Source organism: Sorex fumeus, unplaced genomic scaffold, assembly GCF_029834395.1.
Source record: "Sorex fumeus unplaced genomic scaffold, SorFum_2.1 ptg000136l, whole genome shotgun sequence".
In the NCBI taxonomy this organism is placed as follows: Eukaryota; Metazoa; Chordata; class Mammalia; order Eulipotyphla; family Soricidae; genus Sorex; species Sorex fumeus.
Window position 1 is genome coordinate 4126487 of NW_026606193.1, and position 12951 is coordinate 4139437.

The following is a 12951-nucleotide window of genomic DNA, read 5'->3' on the forward strand; positions in this document are numbered from 1 at the left end:
CCCAAGTACTACCGGGTGGATGCGGTGGTCTTCAGCCTTGCTGGCCCTTAACTACCGAGCACTCCCTCACATGGCCACACAACTGAATGGACTAGAGCAGGCATAAGACCCCGGGGTGCCCAAGCACCTCCCTCGCACCCCAGATAAGAGTGAGCTCTGCCGATGGGCAAGCCAGGGTTATGAATTCAAGCAGGCTATTGATTTCCCTTGGTCCTCAATATTTCATCTATAAGATGGGCATAAAAACAATCACATAGAACGGTTTCAAGGATTGAATGAGCTAATCCATGTAAGTATAGGTCACAGGGCACAAACTTGGAGTTATAAAGTGAGTCAGTTTTAACCACTATTAATAGCAATGTAAAGCACAGAATCGGAGTTCTGAAAAAAATTTAAAAGCTGAACCAGTCCTGGAGGTGTAATGCCAGGTGTATTGACTCGAGTTAATAAGCTATATTGCATAACTGGTAGTTATAAGTAGGTTCCAAAGATTCTTCCAACAGCGGTTACTCTAGTTGGTCTGAATAGAGAATTACTATCAAGTATAAAAACAACAGTTCTCAAAATATTAGCATGTAAAGTATTTTAGTATTTTTTAATGCTTTAAAATGACAAATTTAAGAGTATAGCTGTTTTGTAGAACAATAACAGCCATTTGGGCCTAAATAAGAGCCCAAATTACAATATAGTAGTTTAGCTGTCACTGTCACTGTCCGCCTGTTATTCATCGATTTGCTGGAGCGATCCCAGTAACATTGTGAGACTTGTTACTGTGTTTGGCATATCATATACATCATGGGTAGCTTGCCAGGCTTTGCCATGGGGGCGAGATACTCTCGTTAACTTGCTGGGCTCTCCGAGAGGGGCTGAGGAATCGAACTCGGGTCGGCCGGGTCAGCCGCATGCAAGGCAAACGGCCTATCCGCTGAATTTTGCTATCTTTTAACAAATTTCACGGTATTTATTGGACCAATTAAAATGACTAATGTGACTGTCTGTCGATTCTTTGAAAAATGTTATTTTGGATTGTTTTAGACACTACTGGAGCCAGAGAGATAGTACAGCAGGCAGGGTGCTTGCCTTGTACGCTACCCACCCGGGTCCAATCTCCAGCATTACACACGGACCCCCAAGCCCTGCCAGGAGTGATCCCTGAGTGCAGAGCCGGGATTAAGCCCTGAGCACGGGTGGGTGTGCCCCTCATAAAACAAAAGATACTCCAATGTGAGTGAGTCTTGGTCTGGACACACAGGGAGCTCATGCCCTGGTGCCAGAGAAAGGAAGTGTGAGCTGTGCGCAGGGGGCAGGGGAGACCACCTGCAACCCACCCACCTTCTTTCCAGACACGATTCTACTCCCTGCTCCTGTTCGTGGCCTGTGTGACAGTGGCTGGCTGTAATTTATGGATTTGCACACACGATGAAGAGTAGATTCTTAGGAACAAGCCTGCCAACCCAGGAAGATGGATTCCCCACGCCTGGGCCATCCATTACAGTTCCCGAATGGAGGCACGGGCTGGCCACGGGGAACGCCCCTCACCCTCAGACACAGGGACGTACAGCCCTATTCCATTATGTAAATGGGCAAGAGTCTCAGCCCTTAGGACTGACGACTCAGGCCTGGTTAATGAAGTGATGAAAGAGGGAGAGAATATTTGGCTTTAAAGTTGCTGAGCTATAAGGCTGCTAAGCTTCAACAGCAGACATCATGTTGTTTAAACAGCCGCGTCTGTTAGAAAGAACACCTGCAACCTTGCACTGTGCATTTCTTTGTGCCTGACACTATGTGGTCTTTCCCATGTATCTACTTTACTCCTAAAGTAAACCCAGACCCTTCATTTCATGGCTGATGAAGGCCCAGAAGGGTTAACTTTCTTTCTTTTTTTTTTTTTTTTGCTTTTTGTGTCACACCCAGTGACACATAGGGGTCACTCCTGGCTCTGCACTCAGGAATTATCCCTGGTGGTGCTCAGGGGACCATATGGGATGCTGGGAATCGAACCTGGTCGACCGCGTGCAAGGCAAACGCCCTAACCACTGTGCTATCACTCCAGCCCCATCTTAACTTTCTTGACAAAACTCACACAGGTAAGTCACAAAACAGGTAGATGAACATAAGTCAACCTAGCCCCAGGCCTGTATTCTTACCTGCACACAATGTTCCTCTGCACACCCCAGACAGGACTTCCCAGAAAACATCATCAAGCTGGCACAACTGTACGACCCTCATAGTCAACACTAGGCCAAGAGGAAAAGCAAGGGCTGATATATTGCCTAAATTTGTTTCCTTTTCTTTGCACTTGGAATTTCCCCACGGGCCGACACACAACACTGGAAGGAACAGGAGCCCTCGTAACACTGCTGTTCTCCCACCCTCAATGTGCTACTTTTTGAAATGCTTTTGGGTCACACCCAGCGATGCTCAGGGCTTTATCCTGGCTCTGAACTCAGGAATCACTCCTAGTGGTGCTAGGGAGACCATAGGGGAAGATCAAACTCAGTTGGACGGGTGCAAGGCCAGCATTCTCCCGGCTGTACTATTGCTTCAGACCCACTGGTGTCCTGGTTTGCTTTCCCAACACCCAGCTGTGTTCAAGACTCAGTCCTGCTGATGCTAAGGAAACCCCTGTGTTCCAGAGCTCATCCCTGGGTTTCTGGACCGCGCATGAGGCAAGACCCTGAACTCCCTGACCGGAGGCCTCTGCATTGGACAGTGGCTGCAGTGTCCACTTGAGTTTTCTCAGAAAGAAATGTCCCCCTGTACAGAAGCACAGGCCCCCTGAGGAGACTGGTCAAGGTGCTCTGGCAGATGTATATGGTTTCCGAGCAAGTCTGTTCTGTTCTCCGCTCACTCCTGTCTGAACCTGAACTTCGTACGTCCCTCTGTCCTTTTCTGTTGTCCAACAAACTCAATTTTGTATTTTATGTAGTGTAAACATATGAAAGACTACAAGCAAGCTTTAAAATCAGCCAAGATTCATTTATCCTCTGCAAATTTGAGAAGAAATTTCTTTTCAGTAAAGACTAGAAATAAAGACTAGAAATCTAATTAAATGAGGGCAATTTCACTTGTTTGACCTTAGCATCAGGGAGGATCTTTACCTGAAACTAGTTAAAGCTTAAGTTATAGCTTATGTCTCATCACCTATCAAACATCAAGGTGAAAACACTCAGTTCACTTGATAAAAGGGACATTGGAAACTGTAAGATTTTTATAATGTTAGTAAAGTCTCATTTGAACTGCAACTGCCCTGACAGAGAAAACTTGAAATTTAAGTTTTACTTTTTCCACATTGATGTTCAATCTGAGTAAAACTTGACATAAGATAGTTTTTTCTCGCTTCTCTTCCAGTTCCATGAATTATGGCAATAGAATCAAAACTCTGCCTCAGTCATAGGATTAAAATATGGGAAAACTCATCTTCCTGAAAGAAGAGATTTCTCTCTTTTTATGTTGAAAATGGAAATCTACATTTAATGGCTATGAAATGTAAGAGGAGGTTCATATATATATATAATTTCAAGTGAAATAAAATATACTGAGATATTACAAACAATTCTCTATAAAATCAATTAAAATTAAAAGATTATTAACAAGAGAGTCACCAGTTGAAACTATGTAGTCCTTACAGATTAGCTTTTAGGAAAGCCCATTTATTAAGGTGTATATATATCGGGAATTAAAAATACATTCTTCATAAAATGAATCAAATAACAATGAAAGATAAATAAGATATATTTCATCATGGTTCCCTTTGGGTATTACGATAATATACTAAAATTATGCTAAAATTGCTCTACATGTTTAAAAATTTCGTTATTTTCTAAATGTTCAAAGAATTTATTTTTTCTTCATAATTAAAATTAGTTTCCACTGTTTGTGGTAGAAGAGTGTAGGGAATGTGCTCTGTGAGGCTCTTTTTGCAGGAAACCACCCTGGGCACTGGTGAACAGCGGCTGCTGGTGGGGGGAGAGCTGCCCTGACTTTGGTGGGCTAGAAAGAGGATGAAACAAGTTAAAGCTTAAGTTGTAGCTTATGTCTCACCACCTATCAAACCCGCCCTCCTGCTGAAACTCCACATGCGCCTGTAGCGCAGTCTGGATCTGGAGCTTCCAAAGAAATCATCCTGGGCCAGAGCGATAGCACAGCGGGTAGGGCGTTTGCCTTGCACACAGCCGACCTGGGTTCAATCATCGGCATCCCATATGGTCCCCCAAGCGCCGCCGGGAGTAATTCCTGAGTGCAGAACCAGGAATAACCCCTGAGCATCACCAGGTGTCACCCCAAAAGCAAAACAAAACAAAACATATAAAATAGATACATAAATAAATAAAACCAAAGTAGTCATCCTTCATTGCTTCCAAACTGCCGTATCACCCTTCAGGCACCCATACTGTAGTATCACCCTTCAGGCACCCGTACTGCAGGGTCACCCTTCGGGTACCCATACTGCAATGCAACTTCTCTGTCTGCCTTTCTCTCATCTTCCCACAGAGACTGTTCCTCAGCGCACATACATGTGCATAAACACTGCCCCAAATAGTCTATTTGGTGTGGAATGCATGCCAAGAGAATCTCTTTAGACACAGAAAAGGTCAATGAATAATTCCGTAATGAAAATGAACTTCCCTAGAAACATAATTTAATTCGATATAAATGTATTGAACATCCATGATACTCACAGCCCTAGAGATAAACTTTTAAGTTAAATACAGTTGGAGGCCAGCAGGGCAAAGCTTGATGGAACTCAGGGTCTAGGCAATGTCAGAGAGAACTCAGAAGACCATGGCCATGTGCTGTACCACTTTAGCTAATCTACCTGGAACCCCCCAAATTAATGATTTCACTTCTTTATTTTATTGTTTCACGTGTGGTCATCAAAAATCAACATGTACTTATGACATTAAGTTGCCCACTAAAAGCCCAATTCTCAAGGAATTCACTGGCATGAAGCACAGACATTACAAGTGAATTAATTGTCAATGAATTAAATGAGGCAAGTCCTCAATAAGTGGAAAACATTCTTGCAGAACTGTGAGAAAGGAACCCTTAAACCAGGAGGCAGTAGAGGTTTTCCTAGGGAATTAGGGGAAAAGTCTCACAAAAGAGTTAAGCCCTTCCAATCTTTCCTTCACACCCCCATCCCATCTTTCGATGAACTCTGACCTCTGTGTGTGCAAACATACACAAACATACAATACCGAGTCTTGTCCCTGCTGCTACCCCAATGTCTGCTAGACTAATATCTCACATTACCCCATAGCTGCTCTCTCCCAACTCGCATCCTGCTTCTCCATGCTCCATTCTGAACTAAGTAGGTAACCTCTCGTGTGTTACTCTGCTGAAAAAAATTCTTAAATTCCTAAGTTATACAAATAACTCATGATGTTATACATTCAGAACGGGGGGCTGCGGCAATAGTACAGAGGGTAGGGGGGCTTGCCTTGCATGCAACCAACGCCTTGTTCAATCTCTAGCACCCCACAAGGTTCCCTGAGCCCTGCTAGAAAAGATCCCTGGGCGAAGAAGCGGGAGTAAGACCAGAAAACAAACAAAAATCAATACTGTTGTCTCCTCGTTGCTCCTCCACCCCATCCTCACCTCCACACCTAACTTTTCTCAACTCCTCTAGGTGCGTCCATCATTCTGTGCCCAGACGCACGTATCAGTGTTTCTGTACTTAAAGCCTCTGTCGCCTCTGCCGAACTCCCTCCCTTCCTCTGGAGTCTTCAAGGTCAATGTCAAACTTGGGTCTTCCCTCAGTCTCTTTCTGAGTGGAACATTTACCACTTCACACACCCCTCCACTCCCCATATCATGTACCAGCTGCTCTATTCCTGGCGATTATTTATAGCCTGTCCTTCCTCACCAGAGCTTAAGTTCATGAGGAAATGGATCATGGCATACACTTTTGGCTCCACAGCCAATACTTCTAAGAATTCCCAAGAACAGAGGAAATGCTTAACAAATATATATTGAGAACAATTCCTATAAATAATGAAGGGAAATAGGAGGGGGCCTTAAGAAGGTACAGAAATAATAAAGCACAGAATCATAAAATAATACAGTATAGAAATCAAAAATCTTGCCCCTTCGAATGAATGTTGGGCTGAATTCAGAAGCTGAATTTCCACCTCCAAAATTTTCAAGTTTTAATCTGAAATACCACAGGGCGTGACTCTATTTAAATAGTGTCTTCAAAGAGGTGACTAGACCAAACAAAGCGATCAGGATGGACTAATCTAACAGGAAAGGAGTCATGGCGAGCAAAGCCTTCTAGGTGCAGGGTCAGAGGGGGGCTGGCCATGCAGAGAAGAACAACATGGAGAGAAGCGTCAGGCGAGCAGCCTAAGGGGCCCTGGGTCCTGCACTCTCAGAGCTCAGAACTGTGGAAAAACACATGTCTGCTCTTTAAGAGAACCGACATGACATCTCAAGAAAATTAATATGCTGGCAGATGCCATCTAGAAGTTTCATCTCACAAATTAATGCGTACTCTTAGGTAGAAATGACGTTGAGCTGAATGGAGCCTTGACTTTCTGGAAAACTGCATTTGAATAGATGACGAATTGGAAGAGGGAAAAGGAGGAGGCAAGAACTCTCACTTGGACGTGTTCACAGCAACTGGAAGAGGGAGAGAATGGACAAGGGATCTTTTTTTTTTGTTTCATTTCGCTTTTGTTTTTTGCGGCCACACCGGGCAATGCTCAGGGGGTTCCTCTGGCTCTGCACTCAGGAAATCTCTCCTCGTGGTGCTCCGAAGACCAGTTGGTATGCCGGATACGAAACCCGGCTCGACCATAATCAAGGCAAGCACCCTCCCCGCTCCGCCATCCCTCTGGCCGAGAAAGAAATATATGTCGTCGCTGAAACAAGAAATGAACTTTGAAAATTAGTGGGGTATTCCAGAAAGCTCCAAGGCTCCAAAATAAAGAGAAAAGCTAAGTCTGGGTGATCTCAATTTCCAATTTGCTATTATTATTAGCAAAACAGTCAACATGGTTTTAACAAGCTATAAAAATAAACCAATTAAAGAACAGAAGTGGGGTGTTCCCACAGCTTAATTACTATCAGATTAATGGAACTTTGAACCATGTGAGAAGAGCAGTTATTCTTCCACATCCCTCAAGAAAAAACAACTCAGTGACTCAAATAATAAAATGAGAAGAAAAGGGATACTCCAGGGGGAGTTGGGCTTTGGGTGGTGTTCTGTGAAGCTGTGGAAGGCAGCCTGGGCGTCCCCGGGACCCCCGTGGGCACTCACATGCGATGCGCACGTAGGCCTTCCGGCTCTTGGTGGTGCCCGCCGAACTCCAGGCCACGCACTGGCACCAGTAGTCCTCGGGCCCGAAGAGCTCCTCCACCTGCTGCCGTGAGATCTCGATGCTCACCTCCCGGACAATGAGACCTGCCAAGAGACAGGAGAGTTAACTGCACGCCAGGGTCACATGCAATCCCATCGCTCGTGCCCTCTGCATCCCTCCCTCCGGCCCCGGGACCCCAGATATACTCGCTCTCTGGTTTGCCACTTCAAATCCTCAGGGCTCCTCAGAAAATGCAAGGTCAGTAGCCATATCCTCCAGGAAGTGATACCCTTCTGCACAGACGCTCCGTGGCTCTGTCTATCCAACCATGCCTTTGGATTTCACACCTCTAAATTATTTCTGTGTCAGTTATATAGGTCTCTGTGAGAAACAAACTTACGTGCTGTACAAGGCTTACTGTGACTGAGTCTTCCTCAGAACCCGAGAGACTGGACGAAAACCACAACCATAGGTGTAAACTACTACTACTACTACTACTACTACTACTACTACTACTACTATCACTACCACTACCACTACTACTACTATTACTGCTGCTGCTGCTGCTGCGGCTACTACTGCTACTACTGCCACAACTACTACCCATTTTAATTAAACGTATATATAAAATGTTTAGATACTTTAGTCAGACATATTGTTCAAGTTCTTGGCCCTATCACCTAGTGCTTAACTAAATCTTCCTGATTCTGAAAGTAACGGTAGCCTTAAAGAAGTGAGAGTACCATGGGCAGGGCACTTGCTTTGCAGACAACTGACCCGGGTTCAATTCCTGGCACCCCATATGGTCCCAGGGGTACTGCAAAAGTGATTCCTGGGTGTAGAGCCAGAAGAAGCCATGAGCATAGCCGGGTGTGGCCCAAGAACTAAGAGACAAAATAATAGCCTAAAACTACAAAATAATGATATAAATCATGTCCAAGTGTTTGTCTAACTATACCTATGCAGAATTTTGTAGCAATGTAATTTAGTACACTATTATAACATTTATTATAAGATGAAAAGTGGATCATTTTCAAACTATAATTTTGGCTTATGATCAATGTACAACATTGGGACATTTTGGGGTTTTCCCTTTAAAGCTCTCTGATGGGGGTGGCACGCCACAGACCATGCAAACTACTGTGCTGTCTCACCACCGACAACCGTCCTTGATTCATTCTCCCCTTTAACTCTGGTAAGCACCAGAGTCCTTCACTCAAGACTGGCTGATTTCATTCATTCGTGGAATACAAATAACTACAGGAAGGGCATGAAAAATCAGCAGAATCAATTCGTGAAAACTTTTCTAGTTCATTTAGGTTTAAGGTTGGTTGCATTGTGAATATTTTTAATTATTTATCTAAATTATTGAGATGCTACAATTTACAATAGTAGTAATATCGGTATTTTAGATATGCAATGTTACAAAAGTCATCACCACTGTAGCACTGTGACACGGTAGCACCGTCCTCCCATTGTTCATAGATTTGCTCTAGCGGGCACCAGTAACGTCTCCATTGTGAGACTTGTTGTTACTGTTTTTGGCATATTGAATATGTCACGGGGAGCTTGCCAGGCTCTTTGAGAGGGATGGAGGAATCGAACCCGGGTAGGCCACATCCTACCTACTGTGCTATCGCGCCAACCCCACAATGCCAATAATTTCCACCACTGTCCCTAGGGCCCTTCCTGATCTCCTTAACTGATACGTGCCCATTTTGCAATCTATTTCCTTCTCAAAAATATTGGTTTTGCTGCAGCCCATAAGATAGGGTAGCTATAATTTTTGGTATCTCTTTTAATTTACTCATTGACCCAAGAATTACTCAGAAACACGTGTCTCCATAGTTGATATTTTCCTGTTCCATTTGTTGCTGTTGATGTTCTTGATTTCTGAGTCTCACACAAATGTCAATCAGATTAAGGTGCTTGACATAATTTACCTCTTATAGCCTTTTTCTCTGTCTTGCTGCTTGGAGACCCTTGCTCTTTGCCTGAACAGATTGTCCTGGCTGAACACTGTTATATTCTTGTGAGTATAATATAGATACATTCTTGATTTTATAAAAATCCACTCACCCTATGCGAAGGTAAGATCATCCATATGCAAAGAGATTATTGATACCTGTTGCTTACATGTTGGGAGTCTAGCTTTTGATTTCAAGTTATTATATATTTCTCCCTTTTAAAATTATTCCTTTTCAAGTGATTTTCCCTTGTAATTCTTTCAATTTCTGCATTTTCCCCCTTCCGAATGCTTCCATTGTAGAATTTGGTTCTGTGGTTACCATGAGGGCTGTTATCAGTCAAGTTTTATATATCTAAAATGTCATTTGTTTCTGTTGGTATAAGTCCTTTTAATTACACAGATTCTATCTTGTCTTTACTTGCCATGGTTCTGTTGACTACACTTCTGCTACACCTGATAGACTTGCTGAAGTTTTTTGTTTGTTAGTTTTCATGGGAAATAACTTCTTTTTAACATTTATTGAGAACTTCTCAATTAACTGTGAACTCAGTTTTTTTGTTCGTAGAAGACTTTATTTTACCATATTTTTAAATTAATAATTCTTCAGGGTAAAGTGTTTTTGAATGACTTAATCACTTAATCACTTAACTTCCCGTTAGTCGTCGATTTGCTCGAGCGGGCGCCAGTAACGTCTCCATTTGTCCCTGTGGCGTGCTAGTGTAGCCCAATGGCATCTGTTCGCTCCGGGAACATGAAGGGCCTCAGACCGATCATTCATGATCTTGACGAAAAAGTCTGACCATCTGGTAGGTGGGCGGCCACGTGGTCTTTTGACATCCCGTGGAATCCAATCAGTAACAGCTCTGGTCCAACGGTCGTCTTTAAATCTCATTACGTGACCAGCCCATCTGATTTTTGACACCTTGGCAAATGAGACAGCGTCCCTGATCCTTGATCATCGACGGATGTCAGAACTCCAGATTCTTTCTCTCATTTGAGTGAAACGTGATATTCCAAGCATAGCTCTTTCTATTCTTCTTTGGGAGACCTGAATAGCGTTCTCATCTTGTTTGTGTAGGACCCAGGTCTCTGAGGCATGTGTTAATGCAGGAAGAACAGTGGAATCAAAGAGATGTGCTCGGAGCCGGAGGTTCTTCGTCATCTTAGCTATTTCTTCGACGTTCTTGAAGGCGTTCCAAGCCGCTCTCTTCCTCCTGCGCAGCTCAGGTGCCAGGTCATTTGTCATGTTGACCTCTCGACCTAGGTATATATAACTGTTGCATTCGGAGATGGTCGTTCCGTTGAGAGCGAATGGGGCATCAGGAACAAGGCTGTTTCTCATAAACATTGTCTTCGTAAGATTCAGCTGTAGTCCTACCTTTCCACACTCACGGTCAAAGTCGGCCAGCATTTGTGCCGCTTGGCTGATGTTTGGTGTTATTAGAACGATGTCATCAGCAAAGCGGAGGTGGTGTAGTTGCCGACCATCTATCTTCACTCCCATTCCTTCCCATTCCAGTCGTCGCATGATGTTCTCGAGGGTGGCATGATGTTCTTCTAGGTCATTTTGAATGACAGTTTTTATTATTTAGAATTGTGAATATATCATTCCAATCTCTCCTACCCTATCTCGTTTCTTCTGAGAAACGTAATGAAGTTTTATTACTTGTCTTTGTGACTTCCTTACTCCAACCCTAACCCCTGCATAGCTGCCTTCACAACTTTTTGCTTTATCATTGACTTAACAATGGCATGTTGATTATGTATAGCAGATGTCCTTTTTAATCTTTATTGATGGTATTAAAATAGCTATCATTTTGTTTATTAGAGGATTTTGAAAATTTAACAATAGTGTGTCTTAGCATCAGTCATTTTGGTTTCAGAAATGTGATTTTCTCAACTTCCTGGTCTTAGCGGTTGATTTTTTTAATTAGTTTTTTTAAAGTGCTCAGTTAATATCCTTTACTTTTTATTTTCCAAATTTATTTTTAGGTATTTATCCATTTCTCAATTTTTATTTTGGTGCCCTGAAAGAGTTTCAGATGTGGTGTTCTAGCACCAAATCCACCACCAAACTCAGCATCCATCCCCAATATCTCAAGTTATCCCTCCATGTCTTGGAAAACTTCAGTTCTGCAGCCCAATTCTCAAGGCATGCAACCATTGGCCGTTGGTTATCCACCTACCATGTTTCTCTATATTGCACAGAGACTTCTGGGTATCATTAAAACACCTTAGGCAAACAGATGACATGGTTAGGTGAAAAAGTTAAAGACTAGATTTTTAGCTAGTTTTTGAGTTTAACTAGTTGCTAAGTTATGATTCATTAAAATATTTGTTCAAAGGAAAAAAAAGAGAATATTTGTTCATAAATTCTTGATGAAATGAAGGAGACCTGTGGACTAGCATTTAAGACCCTAACCACCTAGACATGTTTAAAAGGATAAAAGCCCTGGTTCCCTCCTTTTCACCTGGAGCAATTACAGGAAGCCTAACGAAGCAGTTGGGCAACTTCACTAGGCCCATTGCATCCTGAGTTCAAGTACACCCATAGGCATTTCTGTAAATCCCAATCAAAATGTGGCCTTTTAACCAGTCACAGGCCAACTCTGCTCCTACAGGGATTAAACATAGAATGAATGTTTTAAATTGTGTGTTCTGGCTCCGTGGAATCAAGCACACACTGACTTCTGTCTGCTACTTAACAAATACGCCATCAGGGAAGATGACTGAGCACAGCTGTATAGAGTTGTTTTATCGTATGTCCAGAGTCTTCATTCCAACTTTGGTATAGTAACACAAGAACAAGAAAGGACGGAAGCCTGAGTTATCTCAGCCCAGGTGAGACTCCCCTAGAATCAGGTTATTCAGAATCAAAGCTAACTGATTACATACTCTCTTTCCTTACTGCAGGTAGATTCACTGTCTATGAAATTTTGCTCATCAAACCAGAGACTAGTGATTTGCGTAAAAACGGGCAACATCTTTTCCCTTTGAAGGTAAAATTTGAAATCTGCTGGAAGACTTGAGATGGTAAAAGCAAGCTGCCTTGAAATCCGAATGCCCTCTGCTGTGCTACCCAGGAGGGCTGCTTTGAAGAACTCTGGGATCTTCAAATTGTTTTGGAGTGTGTGGGGGGAACGCTTCCATTTGCTGGATTTACTCAAATGCGTGTGCGTGTTTTTCATCACTTCTGAGGATATCAAAGATATTCCCTCACTGTTCTGTCTTTAATGGTGGTATCTCAAGGAGGCACGCTGTTTGAAGTTCGCAGTCATTTGGCTTTTTAAAAGGATTTGTTGTGGGTTGGGAGCCAGAGTCCAGGAACATAATTAGCCTGCTATACCCAGAAGTCTTACAAATGAATATAAGTATGCACTTGCTAATCGGCAATTTAAAATGATTTCAGAAAACCAGATGCAAAGTTCAAACCCTGATTGAATCTTTATGATATCTTTATTCATATCATGGATTTGGCAAGACAATCTGGCAAATGGCATTTATTCCTTACCTTAATTATAATTTTAACTTAATAACAGAAAGCGGGCGCCACAGTGCCTCTCCAGACTGCTCTAAAGAGATCACAGATACACGGGAACACAGTCACATTGCCGTACAACGGTCTAAAACCATCTCTATGTTCCCTCAGAAACGCAATCAAGTGCTGACAGCAAACAG

The 12951-nt window shown here is 42.9% G+C and overlaps 1 protein-coding gene across 1 annotated transcript in view; it reads right to left on the minus strand.

The window, feature by feature from the left end:
* The window catches only part of UNC5C (unc-5 netrin receptor C), a 387108-nt gene that overhangs the window by 133310 nt on the left and 240847 nt on the right, over positions 1–12951 (minus strand). Inside the window, exon 3 of the mRNA XM_056106641.1 lies at positions 7265–7408. Coding sequence (XP_055962616.1) covers positions 7265–7408 — 144 coding nt within the window. The remainder of the gene's footprint in view (positions 1–7264; positions 7409–12951) is intronic.